A 23,107-nucleotide genomic window follows, 5' to 3' on the forward strand; every position below is an offset into this window, starting at 1 on the left:
AAACTCTCAATGAATTCAAGATGTGAAATGACAATTCAGTAGATTTTTTTTTTTTGAAGGAGACATTTTTCATACATAAATTATGGAGTCGTCCTATATGGTTTAATCCAATAGCCACCAAGTGGTCGTATAATAGGATGTAATTAATGCTGTCTGAAGAAGAAAAAAAAAACATTGCCCTCTAGTGGACCCGATGAGTGACAAACGTGTGATTGTAGTCACCACCAGACAGTGATCTTTAAGCAAGATTCACTGCCATCTAGTGCAAAGGGCCAAACTGCAGGCGTGGGGTGAGGGTGAGCGTCTTGAAACATTTATATATGTAATGCTCAAGCTTAAGATTACAAATTCATAATTACACAATGTATTCATGTACTCATTCAGCCTTTAATCATGTATACATTTAATTGCTAATGCTATAAAAAAAAACGAGTTTGATCTAAATCTAAAGGTTGACCACATGGCACTCTTGGCTAAAGTGTCGTTGTTGTCTTTGATAGAATACATATAACTATTTGACCACAGTGAAAATGTCTTTAGATCGACATTGTAAAAGCATTGTCTCACTGAACACAGACCCAGTTGAAGGTGAGCAAGTAACAACATGGGAAACTGTCGATATCAAGTTAATAAAGTTACAACGATAGTGCCATGTGCTAGTGCGAATGACGGCGCTAAACGCCATCTTGAAGGGAGTGAACTTATAGGATCAACTTACCCATCCCATCATTCTGTTCCCCTTCGAGCGAGTGGTCAGCATAGAAGCCTGGAAGACAAAAGGGGGACATTTTGGCCATGAGTGAAAGCGATAGAGAGATCATTTACAGTAGTAAGAGGTCTGGCTGAGGCCACCGATCCATCATGTTGACTTAGCAGGGAGACCCAGTCAGGGGCAAGGGCTGGACCCCCTCGCCATCTGTGCAGTGAACGGGGTCCATACCAGACGTCTGTCCGCTTCTCATTTACACACACACACACACACACACACACACACACACACACACACACACGCGTGCTGGTGGGGCGGGCGGGCGTTCAAACACAGTGTGTTTGGAGTGCCCTGGCTGTGTATCAGATGCCTCCCTCCCTGGTCGGCACGCCGCCCTCATATCAACAGCTGGGGACCCCTGACCCGGCACACGCCGGCAGCCCACACTCAACACCGGCATATGTTCTCCCCGGGGGATACAGCCCGTGCCAGGACACCCCCACACACAATCCCCCCACACACACACACACACACACACACACACACATTCCCCCCCCCCCCAAACACAATGTGCCCCAGTGCTTATGACACCATGTGCTCCTAGCTTCTTCACACTGATATCGCAAGCCTACAAATGGGTCGGTAATTGCTCGAAAAACATTCTCACAAAAAAAAGGCAAAGATTATCCCTATCTGAAATCAAGAAGCCGAAAAAATCATCAGCGTTTTTTCAGCTAATAATGGGCTAAGACCCCAGAGAGAGAAGAATGAAGCTCCAGTGTGTGGTCTGCTCTCGCTAATCCTCCTGACGGCTGATTGGCCATTATAGCCCGGGGCCAGGAGGGCGTCTAGGGGTAGGCAGGACTCCTGCAGGATCCTCTGCTGCAGTCCTTTGTGTGTTGACAAAGAGGGGCTGCATCTTTAACCTTTCACCCCTAAAACCCTCCACAGCCTCCAGCGCAATCAGCTCGCAATCACAACAGCATACGGGTCCTTGTTTGGTTTCTCTATCCCCCTACTGGGACAGGATAAGAGGGTATGCTTGCTCGCTGATGCGTTCACTTCAGCGGTCTGGATACTGTAAGTATTCCGTCGAGAGCAGCTTCTGGCGGGGTCGGGGGTGTTACGCCACACTTCAAAAGGAACGGGCCCGACCAGAGAATGACAGAGAAGCCCAGCTATCGAGGACACGTAAAAACACGTCTTACCATACTGTACGACGATGTGAAGTCAAAGCGGTTATCAACCGTATACCATTCCACATTCCGTTCCACCGAGCCATATGGCGAGGTTGGCGGTGCGAGGCCCCAGTGCAGGGGTTAAATAACAATACACATGCAACAAAGTGTAGCTTTTGATGTACAGCAAGTCCCCAACACCCCCCCCCCACCCACCCATTAGGGCGGCCCCCCGTGTCAGTTTGGAACCATCTCGGAAAACACTTGGGCCCCCATCAAAACCCTCATCAGGCCCCTATAACAGTCCATCACTGTCCCAGATCGTCTGTCCCAGATGGCCAGTGTTCCGCTTGGCCAGCGGAGGGGCACACCAGCCTGTCACCGGAGTAGAGTGGCCTCTACCTGTCAGCCTGGCCTTATCTTACCACCAAACCCTGCCACATCTATCACATGTCACACTGGGAGGGCTGGCCAAGACTGAAGACAGGAGAAAGGAGGAAAGGGTGGGGGTAGAGGAAAGTGAGGAAGGAAGGAAGGAAGGAAGGAAGGAAGGAAGGAAGGCAGGCAGGCAGGCAGGCAGGCAGGCAGGCAGGCAGGCAGGCAGGCAGGCAGGCAGGCAGGCAGGCAGGAAGGAACAAAAAGGAAGGAAAGAAGGAAGGAAGGAAGGAAGGAAGGAACAAAAAGTTCCGACAGTTGCCTGTTGAAAAGAATGCTCTCTCTCAAGCTGAATGGTGATTGGCAGTTACAGTGCTCCCCCTCCCCCTCCCTTCCCCTCTAGACAGTGACTGAAGATTGATGGGAAGAGGCAGAGACAGATACATCATTGTTTTCACGACAATACAGGACTAAATGAATCACCTACTATGAGAAGCCACAGTTGAACCGCCCCTGGGCAGAAGTGCCAAAGACAACCTTTTCCTACGGAGACAACAGAGCATGTCTTGGGGAGTTTCAACAGATAAGCGCCACTCTGCGCTATGAAAAGCCCCGCAACAGCAGATGGAAGGCTATATCCGTGTGGAGGGGGGAGCATACAGCCTAGCACTGTTACCTGATATTAGTCCTGATCCTAGGCCTGGACCGCCTAGGATCACTGCTTCTGTACCAGGGGTGGTTCAGCTAGGGTAGTTTTACTGGGGTGGGTCCCTTAGTGCCTCATGCTGGAGGTCCATTCTACCTGACTTCTTAATGTGGGTGTTAATTAATTGACTGGAGTGCTACCTGAACATGATACCAAGGACCCAAGGGGGTTCTCCATTTGTCTTGTTCCGCTTCCAACCACAGGCCAACATTTCTCTCTGACCTCTCCTCAAGAAGACGAGAGGGGAATGTGGACTTGGCATAGAGCATAAGTAGCCGTCTCAGTCAAAGGCGAAGGCCACGTCGCCAATCACCACGGTGGATTTTTCCCAAGTGACAGATTGTGGGCAAAAACAAGGGTGCACTCGCTCCACAGGCTGCGACGTGGCCAATCCTTTTGACCTCCACAGCCGACCCCTGACCGCTGACCCGGCCGTGTAACATCACGCAGCACAATGTCCACTCTGTCCTCCCCTCTGTTCCTGGCTAACAATGCACGCTGCCCCCACTCGCTGACTGCTCTGTCTCCGGCCTACTCTTCCTGACGGGGCCTCAAGTTCACGACGGCGTCCTGTACTCCGCCCTGAGCCCTCTGTCTTAACCACAAGCTCTTCTTTATACTCTACTGAGCCTGACACTGTGAAAGAACCCGTCCACTCGTTGCAAACACTGCCCTTCTGGATGTTCTGTACCTGCGTGCCGTCGTAAATCTCGTCAAGCGACAATAATCCTCAAACCGTTCCCACGGTTATATTTTTACAAGTGTCTAGTGGAAAGAAAATGAAGTCACGTTGATTGAGAAGTGAAGCTGATGTCTCTATCTGGGGGGATTGTGAGAGTCTGAGCAGAGGGTCAAGCCCTGGTCAGAGCCAGACAGAGAGGGGGGGGGGGGGGGGGCTTCCTCACCACTGCTTGACACGCTCAAAGGATCCAACTTCCCTTTCATCATAACAGGGGTCGGGATTTTACTACCTCTGAGCTGGATTGCGTGGGCGCACACACACACACACACAGCACAAACACATTCACAGGGCGAAAGGGCATCTTAAAATAATCATCGCACAAAGACAAATTACCGGCTGAGACATTAAGGAGTGCGCTTGTGACTTTTTACTTTAGATTCTCATCAAGTTTGTAGTGTAGAATGTCTAACTAGCCGGGCAAACTGGCTGTGTCATGAGGTAATGGGAAGGTTCACAGAAGGAGGTTCGGAAATTGTTAGCGGATTCCTGTTAAAATAGTCATTGGGCATGGGACTGTGTATCTTTGCTGTTGACTGTGAAATGACTGTGGTGTCTGAGGCAGATATTTACTTGGCTATACTGAATCTATGAGTTTGGCCTGATGGTTCTTTCAGAACCAATAACCTCTGAACAATGCTAAAAAAAGACCCTTTTCTCAGAGGGCAGACTTTAGCAGTCAACAACAGACACATTCTTCGGATACTCTATCGAGGGTCAATTTCTAGAAGCTAGAAAGACAACTCACAAATCTGAGGGGAAAAAGCCACTGCTTTTTTAACAGCCGTTAACAACGACATCCTCTGGTTCGGTGAGACACACTTCCACAGGAAGGACATTTCTTCTCTACATACCAAGTTCGGTGCTTTATAGCCTCCTGTAAACTCATCCTCCACCCAAATTCAAACTCAAATTGAAGACATTTATGGCTCTTGGCTGGCTAAAGTGTTGAATATCACAGAGCCCTGACAAAAGCCTGGTCCCTGGGCTCACAGACCAGCGGTGTCACTGTACCAACTGCCTTGAAGCACTTACTGTACGGGCTCCCCACAAAACACACTTTACGACCCCCTCTCACCAACCCCACTACATCTCAGTCCCAGCTGTTAAGGCCCCCTGACCCTAAAGGCACTGTTGCTTTCTGTGGGCTTGCATGAACAAACAACATCCACTGCTGCCTCCAGCCAAGTGATTGCCTCCTTGCATGCGACCAGGCTGGTTCTGCTCCTGCATGCTCTCTCTCCCTCTCTCCCTCTCTACCTCTACCTCCCTCCCTCTACCTCCCTCCGTCTCTCTCTCTCTCTCATGGATCAAGTGAAGGTTGTAAATACTTTCCTGGGTCAGATGGAGGTCAGTTAGAGACTCTGCCATTATTACTTCAAGAGCAACATCTCCAATAGCTCTGGTCTCACAGCAGCCTAGAGGGAACATTATTACCTCCTCTGTGTATGGACCCCAATAAAGACATGTCGCAACGCATAAAGAAAACGACAACTCTGTACCGAGGGTTTTCTAAGATCTGTGAAAGATGTTTCCAGTGTGCCTGTATTGATACCATGGTGTATTGTGCAAGGTCTGCATTGACACATAATCAGACCCCTGTTGTTGGGCTCCTAAAGTAGACATGATCTGATTATCCCCTTTGCTCAGTTTCCAGGCAGGGATGACCAGAGGAATGTGGTGTTGCCTGGTAACAGCACTGTCAGTGCCCAGGGACAGGATGAGAACCTTGGAGCACCATTATTTCTGTCTCTCTCTCTCTCCCCATCTCTCTCTTTGTCCATCGCTCTCCTAATGAGATTTTCACAGATGCAGAGACACAGTCAAGATATAACATCAATGAGAAATATGTCTATAAAACAACACAGATATATGTTGATATACAAACAAAGGATTTTAAATGGTGAGTATAACATTTTCTATTGTTCTCGGAATCTCTACATATATTCAGTATATATATTTTTTTTTGATTGTATCTAAACTAAACTGTGATTCACACATCGTTTTTTGAATAAAGTTGATACGTTCACAGTAAATCATGAACATTGAAGCATTCTTATCTTCACACCCATTCATCAATGTAATTGCCATAGTTTTTATATCGGCCTTTGATTTTCCAGTCCTTTCGTACATAAATCTTTATGTAGCCAAATAAATATTCAACATAACTGACATTTTTTGTCATTTGCATCAAATGTCACAATATCTACAGTGACTGCTCTTCTCAAACCAGTAATCTAAAGACAAATCTAAAGAGAGAATGAGCCTTAATGTCCCTGGACTGCTGTGTTGACAAATCAGTAGATAGGAGAAGGAATTAAGGGAGTTGAGTTAAGACCATCCCTGGCCAAGAGACATGATTGATGACATCTGCCTGCTGTGACCCTCCACCCCTCTCCCCTCTCCCACCCCCTGTACTGTACTCCGCAGTCCTCATTCACCTTCACCGCAGGGGGCTCATCCTGTCCTTCCTCTGTCTCCACCCACAGCACAGCTATCCCCCCCCCCAGGGAAAGGAAAGCCTGTGGGCTTTTGCCCACCACCCCCTCCACAGTGGAAGGCTGACAAAGCATTCTCTTTCACTCCTCTGGCAAAAGCTGCCTTGCAAGCCTCAACCCCTGAGGACAAACATCATGGCATCCACCAAAACATATTCTTTCTATTTTGCTTAATGCGAGCAAAATTACATTAAAACAGATCAGTTTCATTGATTAGAGACAACCAAAAAGCCTTCCTGTCAATTTTGATTGAATCAGTGAGAATGGATATTTGATTAAAAGGGAATGGAAATTACAAATTAATCACAAATTACAATCAAAGTATATGAAAACATTTTAGTAAGCTGTAAGTATTCTTGTCCAATTTGTGGAGATTTCTGTTAATAGGCATTTAGCCAACTTAACGTATTTTCCCTGTGTTTTTTTTTTTTTAATGATTTGTGAATGTAAGCTGTAGGTAACATGTGTGTAAACCTTTTCGGCAGTATTCATTTTGGGCAATGTATGAGTGTGTATAAAATATAATTTAAACATTGTTTAAATTATTTTGTCCAAATGCAAAACATATGCAATAGGCAAACAATTTAATTGCAAACGAAACTACCCAAATTGCCTTTGATTGATTTTGTGACTCGTCATTAAAACAAAAGCAAAGCAAAACAACCCTATATTTGAAATGAATGCGGTAAGCCCATATACATTATGTAAGATGTTCGACAGTCCAAAGGCTATTTGAAAGTAATTGAAACCATTAGGCCCTATTTAATGCACATTAAATCTTGAGCTGACACGAAGGAAAGGCCCGTTTTGTCTAAAGAGTTCTTAGCAAACACTGAATTTCTGAATTAGCTCAACACATTTCAAAAGGATGTTTGTTTCGTTTTGTTTTTTAAAATATTGCAAAATTAATCTTTGTCCTCTTTGACGCATTTTGCTACATGGCATTGGCTTTTATCCACACGGAACAAGGGGTGTGCAGACTCAGTACAATTCTGTGTCAACAACGGTTTATGCCTTTCGAAAGAAAATGTAGCAGACTAGCAATTTGCATACTAATTATGTCCGCACCTGTAGCTTATATAGCAAATGGTAAAATAATCAGTAGCCTAGTCTCCCTGGCATGTCATTGGCAGTAAATGCATCAATTTTATTTTTGATTAAACTGAGTTTATCATTTAATTAAAATAAAGTTGTTAAGATAAAGAAAATGGTAGCTTGTTTTAATTGCTTTGATTCTATCGTTTTACACAATTTGGTATATTTCAGTTGGAACTATGGGCTGGAGCTAAGGTCCTTCTATTACTGGTCATTTCCAGTGCCACAGGCAGCACATGAATTTGTGACTAAACCGAACTGCTTTAGGGCGTTCTCCAAGTTCAAAAGTTCACCTTTTACGATCTCCAAAAGACCAATGACTACCCACGTCCAAATAAAAACATCTCTACCTCTGTTCCCAGTAGACAACAAGCACATCAAAATATAAAACGAATGGAAATGCTGATGTACTGATACCCAACATTACAAGTAAAACATATGGAATAAATCAAATATGTACTGATGTCAATATGTAAACATGTTTGAAGAACAATTCAGTTGTGTACACTTTTGTATTTTGTTGGTCCTTTTTATGTTGTGTTTTATACAAATACAATAGGCCTATGGCCAGTAAGCAACAAATTGGATGAGATAGACAGGTAGGACTACATTTACAGTACATTTACAGTTGCATTCCACATCGTGAAATGTAGCGTAACAGTTCTTATATTTTAGTATTTGTGAATGTACACAGGTTACACAAAAACAAATTGCGCCCATGAAAAACGTAACGGTCAAAACAATGGTGTTTACATCTCACCTACACACTCCCAATGGAAGTGGGGTATAAGGATGGAGATACTCACCATTAACGGACTTCGCACTGTTCTTCTCTGAGTATTCGAACCCAGTTGTCCTCTTCTCTATCTCCATCCTTCTTCATGAAAGCTGCACTGGATTCTATGAACCGGACGCTTTAGACAACTATTTAATTCGTAACTGCTATTAGCTCTTTGCTTCGCGGTCCTCCGCTCTTTGGATCACTACGCGGACCGTGGTCCCATGCTCACTGGTGTCAGTAAAATAACAGTTCATTCACATCGCTGACCCACACCCCCTACACAAATTACGCAATGACGCACGCGTTGTGGGCATTCTGGGTTATGTAGGATTTGGTCGTCGTGGTTGTAGTCTATGGGGTAGACACACAGAGATGGTGTAAACCCCTTACTGCTTATTGTGTTCAAATGGAAAATACTAATTATTTTGGATATCTAGAAAAAGGATTCTGTACTCTAAATAACAAATGTTGGGCATGTAGACAAGGTGTCCATGAAAATATTAGGGTATTTGCCACATTTTAACCAGATTGAGCAAAATGTGACCCCAGGTCTGAGCCCAACACTCATATATATTAGAATGTTTTACTTTGTGGTCATTTATTTAAACGAAATTGGAGGAAAATTCACCGCCATAACCTCATTGATCAGTGTTATGCTACGGTCTAACAAAATACCAGACGATGGCGCTACAGCCCTTTCAAGGTTCCTAGGTTTCCGTCTTTGTGGTTTATCGATTTGTCTAATTTATTATACAAACATATATATTCACATTTAACTGAATTTTTATGTATACCATACTTAGCTGCCATGTTATTATTGAGTCATATGGTAAACAGAATCCACATGCATTGAGTCAAGGCATGGTCGAGGGTGCAACTTCTTTATAAGACTGTAACATGTTAATTAATACAAATGTTTCAGTCCACTACATTAAATAACATAACAGAAAAAGAGGGACAGAGAGAGAGGGGGAGAGAAAGAGATAGAGAGAAAGAGAGAGAGGACTTATCGATAGTGAAATCATGCCAAGTTGCATCCACATTGCCCCTCCCATCTGTAAAGGACAGAAGACCGGTGGAAGATTTACAAATGATGCTAAGAGTGGAGGGCACACGGACTGTGCTTGAGCTCGTGAAAGTGAATGTTTCACGCATTACAGCAACACTGCACGCAAATGGGACACATGGCAATGGAGTAATGATGTTTCAGAGCGGATGTTTGATAACCTTATGGATTTAAAACAGTAACTGGTCTCGCCATTCATTGTATTAGGGCAAAGGAAATCTGTATAATTAATCAAGCGTTGCCGAGAAAATGTGGAGACTTACGAATATGTTAACTTGCCTTTTGGTCTTGTGTAAGGATATCAATGCGCAGAGCAAGGTAAGTCAGACATTACTGTGAAGTGTTATGTACTCCCTGTGTAGTAAAACCTGTGCAGTCTGTGTAGTTCACCTGTGGAGTATCTAAACCTTCATCATCTGTCGCAGGTTGCCTGCATAAATACCTTGCTGGTCTACATGCAAACCTCAATTTATTTATTTATTAAGAAACTCACCATTTACTGCATGTGCGTAATTGTTTTCAGCATTGCTTAATTCTTGTCCTATGACATGATCACAACTGTCTTATTGTCTACCTTTATCACTTTGCTCAGTGATGAGTCCAGTCGTGTTCCATCAAAGGATAAAACAAGCTCAACACTGAATGAAAAGTGAATGAAAAGAGCTGTTTCCCAAAAAAAGGATTTTCATATCCGGATTCACATTTCATTTTATTACACAAGGAAGGTGTCCCAGAACAGTGTACACCCTTCCTATTGCTGCCTACTGTTTATTGGAAGAGGGATCCACCCCATCAATCCATTCAGACAAATCGTTACATCTTTTACATTTCACACGATTTTCACCACAAACCTTGTCATCTACCACAAATATCACCCCCTTTAATATAAGACAATCTGGAAAATGTGATTTCTGAATCGTCACATTACCTATCTAGGGAAGGAATCCAACTGGCCATCCTCTCAGATGAGGACTCATGTGGAGCGCGTGGAGGTCGATGAGGACTGGGAGGAGAGGGCACCCAGTGGTGTAACAGTAATATCTGCCATGCCTTGTTTGCACAGCTGCTGGACTTCAGTAAGCCCTCTCCCATGGTAGATAGGGAGCGGAGGCAGCTTAGCTCTCCCCTGTGGACAGTGTCATCCCTGCTCCCCACACAGTCCTGTGTGGATGCCCCCCCCCCCCCCCAGCCCCCGCTAGAGTAAAACATGGGCACAGGAGACCCAGGGAATGGTGTGAAGATGAGGGGGCAGAACTGACACAACGCTAGGGGGGGGGGGGGGTTCACGTTGTGCTTTTGCAGTCATCTCATGAACAAACATCTGCAGCACAGTCCATAACGGGGGGGGGCGGGGAACGGAAGGTCTCCAAGTAAATTTGTGACTGTTGTGACATTCAGTGCTGCCGTCTGTCTTATATTGCCCTGTCCCCAGTGGCCCTTGTCCCCAAGGGGCCTTAGTCTGTCCACCAGACTAAAAGCTCAGAGATGATTAGAAGACTCAGTAGAGGACGCACGGGGCATTACACTGTGGTTTGGGAAAAAGGCACCTGCCTCTTGTTTTGCTTGTAAACAAATCCGGGGACGTTGCAAGGTCGTGTTTGGGTCAGAGGGCCAGAGGGGGGACACAGTCAGGAAAAGACGAGACTTTGTGTGACACCGGGGGCTTGATGAAGGGAGTGGACTGAGCGTGTCTCTCTCTGAGGGACAGCCAGCCCCTCGGCCACACGGCTGAGACAGAACTCCCGGAAACGGCAGGAAATGAGCCCAGGAGCGGGAGGCTGGGGGACCTGCCTTCCATCACCCTGTACAATGCTCTGTTAAATACAAAACTCTTGATAGGAAATTGTTTTTTTAGTTTTTTTAGTTTTATTTACAGTATGGTCGCCCTGTGTGTGACAATACAACGGTTAGCCTGTTAAATCTGTAGGCATTCCCCTCAGACTTTGTAGCTGAGTGGGTCTGTAGTACATATGAAACAGGCACTTTCTGTTTCTCTAATAGGAACTAACTGATGCCTTTGAGCACCAATCACACACGCACATGTTCTGCCAAGATATAATTTGATGATTTTTATTGAAAGCTTGTTTGATTGTCATTATATACAAAACAGTCAATGATTCAAACCTGGAGCCATGCAATTCCTTTCATCCCGCTGTCAGAAACATCCATCTCATAAATCTCTAGCATCTGGATCGAGAACAAAGGCCACACCAGCTAATTTCATTCATAACAGACAACTCACATAAACCAATAATGGAAAGATAACAGTTGGTGAATTCATAATTTGACCAGACAGAAAACAGATGAGTCTCATCTCTGTGTTGTATAGTCACCGCATAGAGTGTTTGGGCACATAAACAGCCCTGGCAGGAATCTGGATGTGTACTCCCAAAGGTTAAGCCCTCTGTGAGCTTGTGTTTAGCTAATTGACACCCCAGTGTTAATGCAAGTAATCTTGTGCAGGTTAGAGACTTTAATCTCATGGTTCGTCTACTTGCCAGAAAAGGTTTGAATTTCCATTTGTTCTCCTGGTTAAGCCTTCCAGTGGCACAGCAAGATTGTTTTATCATAAGCACCACTAATTAGATTAAGACTCAGGTGGATACTTTTGGATATTGGACCCTCATTTTGTCTTAATTTTGATTGGAGAGGAGGGTTATGGGGATGTTACGCGTCATGATTCAATTGAAGTACATACCTTGTATATATGTTGTCCTTCAATCTCAATGCATCATTCATAGCTTGGCTGTCATTTACTAGAACCTTAAATCTGGTTTATTTAGCAAAAGCAACAAAGTAGGGAAAATGTCGTAGTAGTGTCCTAAGTGGTCGACGGAACTCGAAAAAAAAAAAACGAATTAGCCAAAAATCTAATTATCCATTGTTTAGTCAGGTAGTAGGTCTATACCAACTGACCAAACACAAGGAATGAGAAGAAAGGATATCCTTGTTTATGTGACCCAAGGCTGGAGACAGGTGGCTGTTACTGTAACACTTAAAACCATGTTGCCTGCATCTAAAGATAAGGCTAACAAGGACTCCGAATCTGCCGGCTATTGTGTTAGAATGCTGCTTTTAGTTTTCTTGAGCACAAATGGGATTTCATTTCATCAGTCACTTTGCTGAGTCCTTCAACCACTGATCAGATAGTGTCCCTAAAGTGTGTGAATGTGAGGCTGTGCGAAGGGGTCCCTTCCCTTTATTGTGAAGGCAAAAATTTGTGTTCGGTCAATTCTCTTGACTTAAAACTTGACCGCACTCGAAAAGGTCAAAGCCAAAAACCTCCAAACTAAAGGGTCCATCGAGCTCTCTTCACTCTTAATTACGGCCACGTTCTGCTGTCTGCTCTTGTGTTGAGACTGAAGTTGGCATCGGACGCTACAATTGATGAGGGCACAGTAACTGTCTTCAGCCTACAGCCATGTCATTTTTAAATTATCATTAGACCAGACCTCCAGTCCAGAATAAAGAGCGCAGAAAGGAGACTGCAAAGTACTGGCACAGTTTAACCCTGTGGGCTACACCGAATATGAGTCCAATCATTTGGGTTGAGATGGCAACCGCAAAAGCTGGCAGGAATCCCCTCATATGTGCCATCCCACAGCACTTAAGCCCAAGTTGCTAAGGAGCAGCTGAGGTCTTGCTGGGGTTTGGCTGGCCATGGCTGGGGTTGGGAACAATGAGGCCCGGCAGGTCCATGGCCAGAGCCTCTCAGAGAGAACTGTAATCTGCTAATCCATTCTGTTTTCATGGGGTTGGAGGATTTGTCAACCTTCTGCTTTTTTTTCACTGGACATGGGTCAGGAGCAGGCTGGGTCTGGCTGGGCCCACAGCACAGAGGAGTCCTGTCCCATTATCAAACACCCTCTGAGTGCGTCTGCGGCAATGGAGGGTAGCGCCCCCCACTCCACCTCTGTCACTCAGCCCTGCATTCCTCCACTAATGAGCCCCTCGTCCGCCCCGCGCGTCTGCCCCTCTCCCCACCCGCACGTCCAAAACCCCTTCCCCTCACCAGCCAGCCTCTCTCAGCCCCCAAGACAGTCCGCCAGGCTCCGTCATAATCACCCAGAGCGAGCGGAGGCGCTCCACGCACGGCTGTACTGGCACAAGCGCGCGCCGACCCAACAACAGGCAGAGAGACAAAGACGGGCTTCCTCTTGGTGGAGGGCAGGCTTCCTCACCCAGCAGACTGAGTCTGCGAGGCAGACGAGACGCTCGCTCCGTCCCGATACGACGTGGCAGAGCGGGAGCTCAGCCGGAGCCACGTTTCAACAGAGATCAGGGGGGGCAAGAGAGCGATGGGATTCTTTAATGAAGGATCTCTGTAATGCCGCATTCTTTGCGCTGCCGTAAGTGGTACCACATGTGTCTCTGACCCGGGAGGTTTATAGAGACCCTTAAATCTCACCGGGGGGAAGATGACAGTTTAAGCCCACGGACAGAAGGGTCGGGCCGCTCAGCCCTGAAGGTGATGGAAGATGAGCTCAGCGTCGGGAAAGTGTGGTGACCTCCTGACCTCGACACGAGAGAGATGGACGGAGAGAAAGGGGCTAGCTGCAAAACCTGCGAGACGGGAGTCAGACAGGAGGAGAGACACTTTAGATGGATTCCGATACCTTAATCTCTTACGGAATGAGGTCACTGATCACTCAGCAAGAGGGTTTTACATTTTCATGTTTTTGCAATGGGACCGTGATAGGAAGGAATAACTCTGGACATGTTTGAACTTGACTGTTGAGGTTAGCGATGGTCTCCCTTTCCCTGGTTGCCTCCCCTGCTCTCTTGAAAAAAAACATTTGGTTCAAAAGTGTCTCCATGTGCCCGACATGAGGAGTGAGCAGTCTTAACCCCTACACACAGCTGGTGATAAGAGCTTTATGAATAATGATTGTCCCAATAGCTTTTATCTGAGTTAAGACAGTTTGTTTTCAAATAAGGGGAAACACATGCCTAGTGGTCAGGTTCATTTTTATTGCTTTTCTTTCTCTGCTAAGAAATATTATTCATTGACATCCACCGGCGGAGAAAGTCGTTCCCGACCAAGGCAACCGTCCATTTGCTCAGACTCACCGCTGAGAGGAGAGAATCTGAGCTCAGCCAGGGAGTCTGGCAGGTCACGGGGTAGATTAGTGTAACAGGAAGGCCCGACTCCGAGCATCGATCACCCGCTCAGATAGAGTTGCATTCTCAGAAAGCCTCCGCCGCGGTAATGCCGTCTCACATCCCGACCCATGCTGTGACATCATACCGGACTGTGATTGCCCCCCGTGGCTAAGGGACCACGCGGCTTACCGGACCATGTCCGGTTCATGCTTGTCAGGGATACTTATTCCTTCTCAAGTCCACGGGGCACCCCTGTAATCCTCCTTCCCCTTCCCACCCCCTCCTCCCTCCCTCCTCCCCCTCCCTCTCTCTCCCTTTCCAGATCTTCGGGGAGACGGAGCCGGTGAGGATGACGTCGGAGGGCTCCGACTGCCGCTGCAAGTGCGTGATGCGGCCGCTCAGCCGGGACGCGTGCGCCCACCTGCGCAGCGGCAGCGCCCGCCCCGAGGACTTCTACACGGTGGAGACGGTCAGCTCCGGCTCCGATTGCAAGTGCTCGTGCACGGCCCCGCCCTCCTCCCTCAACCCCTGCGAGAACGAGTGGAAGATGGAGAGGCTGAAGAAGCAGGCCCCCGAGCTGCTGAAGGCAAGTACGAGACGGCTGCTCCTGGTTGGCTGAACGGGGGGGCTGATCAGCTCTGATTCGTCGATAGAATCAAGGACCGGCGAGAGGACAGAGGTCACGGTTCTTGTTTCGATAGAGTGCTGGCCGACAACCATGGGAATGGCCCCCCCGAAATAAATGCCTCCCGTTTTACACCTGCGTTTCCCATGACCTCACTCAAGTTCGATCAGATCCCCATCTGGGGAGGCCATCACGGCGCAGCACCTTTGCGTTTGTACTGAAGTGCACATTTGATATTTTTACCGACGGAGGAGGCACGCTATGCTCCATACGTGGAGGACAATCAGATCCAGATGTTTGATCAGACTTGGTTTAGATTTGCCACACTGTAAATTAGCCCTGCCTGTCTGGCTACTACACATCTTAGTGGTCACTATTCCCAAACTAAAGGATTGTGTTACAAATAACAGGCCTAAAATAAGTGTGATTCAATATGCCTTGAAGAGTACTTTTTTTATTCTGAGACCGTGTAAGACCAAAAATGTTGTAACTGTGTTTTTTGGTCAGGTCTTGAGAGTGCGTAGTAGTTGGCAGGTGTCTCAGCTCTGACGCTTACCAATTGAACTGTTGTAGTCAATACTAGTAATCAACAGGAGTGTTTTCATGGTTTAGTAGGCCGTATTGAATTCCAATTCACAATCCAACTGACTCTCATCAACCTGTCGGCACGCTTTGTTGTGATGAATGCTCCTCTCTGTGTTTTGTGACCGCTCAGTTGCAATCGATGGTGGACCTACTGGAGGGAACCCTGTTCAGTATGGATATGATGAAGGTCCACTCTTACATCAACAAGGTCGTCTCCCAGATGAACACCCTGGAGGAGGTGGGGAGAAAGCTGCCAGTTCTACAACCTCAGGATGACACAAGACACACAGACTGGGGCTTCTCGAGCCTTAACCTATGCAGGGGTTCCGTGGGTTGGGGAGCTGCCAAACTATTAGGGCTGACTGTCTATTTGATGCCAACAGTGACCTCATTTAATAGTTAGCAATTGAGTACTGGTGATTCCCCTCTATAAACTTGCTGATTTTTGTCCTCCTTAAGGCTGCATGAGATTGTGAAGCTGGTGAGAGGAATAAAATCCTTAAAATGTGTTGACACAGGCCCGTGTTTCGCTAGCAAGTCACTTCCATTGGAGTCACACAATGGACTAGTTGGATCTTGAGAAAATGTGGGTTTGTTTTTCAGACTATCAAAACCAACCTCACACGGGATAATGAGTTTGTGAGGGACAGCATGACCACTCTGACCAATCAGTTCAAGAGATACGAGAACTACTCCAACGTCATGCTGACCATAAAGAAAGAGATATCCAGCCTTAGCGCGCAGCTGCTTCAGAAAGGCACCACGGAAAACAAAGCTCAGGTAACGCACACACACGTACACACACACATCAACATCCTCAAGCTAGTAGGCCGAACCGTCTAAACCAATGGCATGAATGTCAACGTTTACAGGACACCAACGAAGAGAAAACCAAGGATGCCGTGAAATCTCCCAACAAAAAAACCCCCGCGTCCAAACCCCCACCCAAGACGCCCAAGGAGAAGGTCGTCAAGCCCAAGAAAGAGAACGTCAAGCCGGGGAAGGCCGTCAAGCCCGACCCCACAGCCAAGGCCAAGGTGGCTGGGCACCAGCCCGGGGTGGTGAGGGGCATCACATACTACAAAGCTGCCAAGCTGGATGGGGACGGCCACGGCACGGGCGGTAAAGGTGAGGAAAGGCAGTTCCTCTCCACACAGGAAGCACCTCTCAACCCTGAGAAAACAGTCAAGGTTGACTTCCGCTGAGGGCTCGCTCAGCTGTCATGAGCTCATCTGGGAACCAGTTGAACCAGTTGTTACTGTGAGCTAAAACAACCCAAATAAGGAAATATGTCACCGTTTATCACATTTATGCTGAACCATAAAAACACCAGAGAATGTTATTTCAGTTGCCCCGCAGAGAGTCACTGCCACACAATACAAACCTTAAGAATTCCCATTGAAATATGTTTTGGGAAGTATAAAAGAGACAATAGAAATATCTGAAATCTCTGCATCTTTTCTGGAAACAAAACAATACATCCATCGGGTCATGGATCACCACAAACTCAATAGGGCCTTCTTTGGTGTTGTGTTCTATCAAACAGTCCTTGCTTGCAGAGAGATTGAATTTCTTGTGTGCATTCACTGGGCAGGAAATCCAAAATCTTTTATTGACAAAATACATGGAGCTAATGGAATGCCTGCCTGTGTGGAACGCTGCCACATCCATGACATGCCTCCGCCTCACGCCTCCACACGCACCGTGTGAGGGACCCTCCTCACTCTGAAGATGAAAGCCGCCCAAACATTTCCTGACTCCTTCCAATCCTCTTTGAGTCTAGTTGAGTGAATAGGTATGCCGCGTTTGCACAGGACACACACACACACACGCTGTCAGGCCCTGTGTTCTGCCGTGTCCAGCCGTTCAGCCTCACTGTGGAGGCTCCCGCCACACCTGTCAGAGAAGAAGCGAACCACCTACTTCCCAGGATGAAAGAAAACAAAGCCTTCGAAAATGCATTGTTCTGAATCTTGAAACCCAAGCGAAGCTCTACGACGCTGTCCCCTATCCGAATCGGTCCCTCCCTCGCACTCGGTGCCCCTGGATGAGGCATGTGGTCGGGTGGCGTGCACATCCAGCCGTCTGAGGTGGAGAGGGCGCGTGTCGGGCAGATGCTGCGCTTCTGTGGCCCTGCCGTTAAATCTCCCACATCTGTCGGGCAGCGCAGGAAGTGAGAGCATAAGGAGCAGAGGAGGAGGCTGCCTGTCCTCCGGTCTGCTCTGCTTTCTCTCCTCTCGCTCTCTTCCTCTGTCTCTCTGTCTCTCTCTCTTCCTCTCTCCCTCTCTTCCTCTCTGTCTCTCTCTTCCTCTCTCTCTCTCTGTCTCTCTCTCTTCCTCTCTCTTCCTCTCTCTTCCTCTCTATCTCTCCCTCTGTTCCCCTTTGTCTGTCTCTCTCTTCCTCTGTCTCTCTCCCTCCCCCTGCCTCTCTGTCTCTCTCTCCCTCTCTCCCTCTCTCTTCCTCTCTGTCTCTCCCTCCCTCTTCCTCTCTGTCTCTCTCTCTCTTCCTCTTTGTCTCTCTCTTCCTCTGTCTCTCTCCCTCCCCCTGCCTCTCTGTCTCTCTCTCCCTCTCTCTTCCTCTCTGTCTCTCTCTGTTCCCCTTTGTCTGCCTCTGTCTCTCTTGCCCTCTGTCTCCCTGTTTCTCTTCATTCTGTCTTCCTTTCTCTCCATCCCTTTCTCTCTGTTACCCTCTGTCTCGCTCACTCTCTCTCTCCCTCTCTCTCTTTCTCTCTCTCTCTCTCTGTTACCCTCTGTCTATCTCTCTGTTCCTGTCTTCTTTGTGGTCAGGGATGGGAACAAGGGGGGCTGTGGAATTCTGTATACAAATCCAGAGACAGCAGCGGGTCAGGCGGGGAGGAGAGGAGAAACAAAGAGAGAGGAAGCCTCAAGCTGTCATCTGTGGGCTGCATAGTAAATGTATGTCTTTGATGTGGCACAGAGACGCTGACCCACATACAGAATGAAACTTTACATTACAACAGGCTCCTGTAGTAAATACTGTATAAACAAGACTTGAAAAAAAACACCTCCTGGATGGAATCCGTTTAACTCAATTATAATACTTTTAATAATTTTAATCAAACATGTTTGGCTTTGGTTTCAGTACAGACCCTTCTACATTTGTATTAGCCTCTTATGTTCACAGTCCGTTTCCATGAATACAGTCCCCGTTGCAAGGATTGAGATAACTATCTGTAATGAAAACTAGCAGAAAACACATGGCCAGGCAGAAAATGAGTGAATTGACTTCCTCTAACAAAATCCCATGGCCTCCCTCCCGACGCTCTCTCCTTTTTTTTTCACAGACCACAGTGCCAAAGCACACACTCAGCATGTTATAGAGAGCCACTCTGAGGACGGCGACTCGGAGATCGTGCTGGAGAACGCTCAAGCCGCAGCGGGTGAGACCACAACCGTGGCGGCTGCCAGCACCACCACAACAACAACAACAACAACAGCGGCAACAACAACCACGATAGCCCCGCCCACCACCACGGCCCCCACCAGCAGCAGTAGCACCGTCGGAGCAGACAGACCAGCCCCCACCATCGTGCTCATGCTGGACAACTCTGACAACAACAGCAGGCCTCTTCTACACCGGGCAGGTAACCTGACCAAGACTGAGAATGGACTGGGGGGGGAAACAATAGTGGAATCTTTTTTTATATATATATATTTACATTTACATGTATTCATTTAGCAGATGCTTTTATCCAAAGCGACCTCCAAGAGAGAGCTTTACAAAGTGCATAGGTCACTGATAATAACAACAAGATAGCCCCAAAGCATTGCGGGTAGCCAAAACAAGGAGCACACATTGTGAACAACCAAAAAATAAGTTCCAGAGGGAAGAACCATAAGATCATGTAGTTAAGCAAGTTACAATTAAACAACATGAATATATATATATATATACAAATGAAACCGTTTTGGATGTGTTTTCTTTAGGATTTATTCAGTGACGTTTATCGGCTGCCAAAATCCAATTTCACCGTGGAAGTGTGTGAATAGAAGGCTGTGGTGAAACTCCTCAGAGTGGTGCTGTGGTGTTGAATGTGTGATGTTCCCCTGGCAGGGAAGATCCTGGACTGTGAGGGGACCCTGGCGTCTATCGCCCCCCCGGAGAAGCAGCACAGCTATGGGAGGAACGAGGGGGCCTGGATGAAGGACCCCCTCGCTAAGGACTCCAAGATCTACGTCACCAACTACTACTACGGCAACAACCTGGTGGAGTTCCGAAACCTGGATAACTTCAAACAGGGTACGGGGTCACTCCAGTTTGCACCGTCATCACGAATGTGAAATGTCAAGAATGTAGCTTCAACGTGGCTTCAGTGGGTGTGTGTTACCCCACCGTCGAGTGGCGTAGGAGATATCTAGCCCTTCCATGTGCATCTTGACAGACAAATTGGATTAAATCCCCCGTTAGATAATCTCTCACATAGGTCAGGCCTAGTTGATTTAAATGTGTTTAGACAACAGGCTTTAAAATGCACTTACACGTGCACAGCGCCCAAGGGTTTTTCCCTTTCATATCCGGCAGGGTGGTTAGTTCACCGTCGTGTGCGGATGACTGGGTATCTTGGTGAGTGGCTGTGATGCCTGGCGAGTCTGACGTGTGCAGACCTCTCCTTTGAACTGTGCAGAGCGAGAGAGATTAGGGCCATGGGTGAGAATCAGGGGGGGCGGGGGAGAGGGCGGGGGGGGGGGGGGGGGCGAAGCACGACAAGTTTTTTGGGGGTCCCACACCCAGCTTCCCCTCCCTATAGAAAGCACACTTCCTGAGGTGAAGAGATGATATAACAGCTCTAATGACTAATGAGGCTAGCAGGTTGACACCAGCAGAACATGTTTCGTACAGGAGGGCCGGCCAGGGGAATGTGTTCTGTCTCCTGTAAAGCACTGTGTATACTTTCCTGGACTTATCCAAATATTTCTGTGATGCGGTTGGGATTCAGACGTGGCCAGCCACAGCATGTTGATAGAATACCCTCCCGTAGGATGTATATGAGGGGGAATTCAAAAGCTTACGGGAGTATTGCCATGTTTGGTCCTAGGTCGCTGGAGCAACCTCTTCAAGCTGCCCTACAACTGGATCGGCACCGGCCACGTGGTGTACAACGGCGCCTTCTACTACAACCGGGCGTTCACCAAGAACATCATCAAGTACGACCTGCGGATGCGCTACGTGGCCGCCTGGACCCTCCTCCACGACGCGGTGTACGAGGACACCACCCCCTGGAAGTGGAGGGGCCACTCGGACATCGACTTTGCCGTGGACGAGAGCGGCCTCTGGGTGATCTACCCGGCCACGGACTACGACTACTCCCAGCAGGAGTTGATCGTCATCAGCAAGCTGGACCCCGGAGACCTGTCGGTGAGGAAGGAGACCACCTGGAGGACGGGGCTGAAGAGGAACTCGTACGGGAACTGCTTCATCATCTGCGGAGTGCTGTACGCCGTGGACGTGTACAACCAGAAGGAGGGCGAGGTCAACTACGCCTACGACACCCACACCGACACCGAGGCCGTCCCGCGCCTGCCCTTCACCAACGAGTACGCCTTCACCACCCAGATCGACTACAACCCCAAGGAGAAGGTCCTGTACGCCTGGGACAACGGCCACCAGCTTACCTACAACATAGACTTTGTTGACCAATGAGCACAGACATTTGTGTTCGGGATTTGCCAATAGGACATCGGTGCGGCCGGGTAGCTATGACAACTGATACAATGCTCAATAATTGACAGTCCAGCAGCAGGCCATTTTGGATTGAATTTGAAGAATATTACTCCAGCAACTTTTGATGCATGCTATCGGGATACACAGCAAAATACGACACAGACTACACATACTGCTCCAGCAGGGCACCTCATCGATGTTGGGATCTGACTATGTCATGACTGATATTTTATTTTACCAATTATAAATCATTTCAATTGTCCATCAACTCCTACCACCAAGCACTTTTATCAATAAGTAGTGCAAACGTTCACATTTGTTATAGTGAGGATGAAAAATGCTTTTGAATATATATATAAACTCACAAAACTCATGTTTTTGTAGACAAGTCTATACTTAAGATTTTGTGTGTCATTTGCCTTGTTTATAGGTTATTGCTTATTTGCCTTTATCATACATTTCCATGTTTGTATTTGTTAGTTAAAAAATTGTGCCCTTGCTGTTCATAACACACTATTACATAATCACTATTCCGTAACAATTCTTTGAAGCATATAAACCTGTAAACATGGACAATCAAAATAGATGAAATAACATACAGTACACTATGGACACACAGATGTTAATCAAAAAAAAGTAAGGCTAAACCATTGCCTGAAATTGTAAAGAAGATATATGGATACAAAATTCATGAATATGATTGTGGAGGGGGCAGTAATTGTTATCAGTCAATAGCTTATAAAAACCACTAATTCAAATGACCTTTAACATAAATACTTACAGAGTTAGCTACAGAGAAGTTTTCTTGATTTAGACTTAATTTGAAACAAACACTTTTAACGCCTATTGCCTATTCTGGGTTTTTCTTCTTGAGGATTTTGACTTTAGTGCACTCGGGAAGTGCAGCATAGTAATGTGTTCATTTACAATGATAAGTGGCATTGTTTACTAAACTCTTTTTACAGGGATAATTCTATCTGGAAATATTATATGACACTAAACATATTGTGTATGTGCTATAGGTGAAATAAAAATACATTTTTACAGTAAGGTTCTGTTGTGAAACTCCATGTGCAGAGACCCACGAAATGTGTCAGGGGAGGTCTAAAAGAGCTGGACTTTCCTTTCTCAAGTGCTGACAGGTTCCTGCCGAATCTCTCCACCCACTCCTCTCCGTTCGTTGCGCAGGCTTTTCTCCCTGAATAGCAATATAAATGATGTGGTTTGAGGCATGTTTCTTTCCAGGACAAAGGTCAGGGTGTTCTGCTCGAGTTGAAGCCCAAAATCATCCAAAGGAACAGCCCTGAGGTCATGGATACAGGGGCGGGGCAGACCTGATCGCCTGGCTCAGAGTGGTGCCGTGCTGGAGGGATGAGTGGAAACGAACCGTGAGCTCAAACAAGGGGTGTGGTCCTCCCATGTGGTCCTTATTTAGGGGAACTCACCCTCCCCCGCAGCGCCTCTATTTAAAGTACAGCTTTGCACACAATGACGGATTTCTTTCCCCCACCGAAGCCGCCAAACACACCCACAGCGTTAGAGAGGAGCGAGCCGCCGAGCCCGATGAATGTGCCTCCACGGTGGGCCGATCTCCTGCGGTCACGCACCTCGGCCAACCGAATGCCGGCCGAGCGGCGAGGCCAATCGCTGACTCCGCCACCAAACCCCTGACATGTTGTGGTGGTGGGGACGATGATGCGTGTACAGCGATGGTGTGTTGGGTGATGAACAGTGACAGATCACATGACCCGGGGTCATGGGGTCCCCGCCTCTAACACAAGGGCTCCCCTGTTAGACGTGAGGCGCTCACCCTGATTCTGTGGACAGCAGGAGGGCCTCTGGCTTGTGGGATGTGACCCTGATTGTCAGGACCATGGGTCCCCCCTCCTCCCTTCCCCCATCAGCAGGTCAGCAGGTCTTTGTGTTCAGGCTCCTGCTCGCACCGTTCCTGTCTACTGATGGAAG

The 23,107-nt window shown here is 47.2% G+C and overlaps 2 protein-coding genes across 3 annotated transcripts in view; one reads left to right on the top strand and one right to left on the bottom strand.

The window, feature by feature from the left end:
* The window catches only part of nr6a1a (nuclear receptor subfamily 6, group A, member 1a), a 45,798-nt gene extending 37,577 nt beyond the window's left edge, over nt 1–8,221 (bottom strand). For both annotated transcript variants that reach the window (XM_084690538.1, XM_084690537.1), the window contains exons 1-2: nt 8,107–8,221; nt 719–766 (exon numbers count right to left, since the gene is read on the bottom strand). In XM_084690538.1, coding sequence (XP_084546664.1) covers nt 719–766; nt 8,107–8,173 — 115 coding nt within the window. In that variant the 5' untranslated portion in view covers nt 8,174–8,221. The remainder of the gene's footprint in view (nt 1–718; nt 767–8,106) is intronic.
* A 932-nt stretch (nt 8,222–9,153) lies between these two features.
* Nucleotides 9,154–22,192, top strand: olfml2a (olfactomedin-like 2A). Its single transcript, XM_084690787.1, has 8 exons — nt 9,154–9,465; nt 14,573–14,836; nt 15,591–15,698; nt 16,064–16,240; nt 16,333–16,588; nt 18,765–19,064; nt 19,535–19,720; nt 20,517–22,192. The coding sequence occupies exons 1-8, from the start codon at nt 9,397–9,399 to the stop codon at nt 21,119–21,121; spliced, it is 1,965 nt and encodes a 654-aa protein (XP_084546913.1). The 5' UTR covers nt 9,154–9,396; the 3' UTR covers nt 21,122–22,192.
* The last annotated feature ends 915 nt before the right edge of the window (nt 22,193–23,107 follow it).

Source organism: Hypomesus nipponensis, chromosome 24, assembly GCF_054491055.1.
Source record: "Hypomesus nipponensis isolate SF chromosome 24, ASM5449105v1, whole genome shotgun sequence".
In the NCBI taxonomy this organism is placed as follows: domain Eukaryota; kingdom Metazoa; phylum Chordata; class Actinopteri; order Osmeriformes; family Osmeridae; genus Hypomesus; species Hypomesus nipponensis.

What these genes read in the sequence shown, in the direction of transcription:
- olfml2a (XM_084690787.1), top strand. Translation starts at nt 9,397, where the DNA reads ATGTGGAGACTTACGAATATGTTAACTTGCCTTTTGGTCTTGTGTAAG. An exon ending in AGGCCCCCGAGCTGCTGAAG is followed by an intron (nt 14,837 to 15,590) that starts GCAAGTACGAGA and finishes GTGACCGCTCAG; the next exon opens with TTGCAATCGATGGTGGACCT. An exon ending in CCTGGATAACTTCAAACAGG is followed by an intron (nt 19,721 to 20,516) that starts GTACGGGGTCAC and finishes GTTTGGTCCTAG; the next exon opens with GTCGCTGGAGCAACCTCTTC.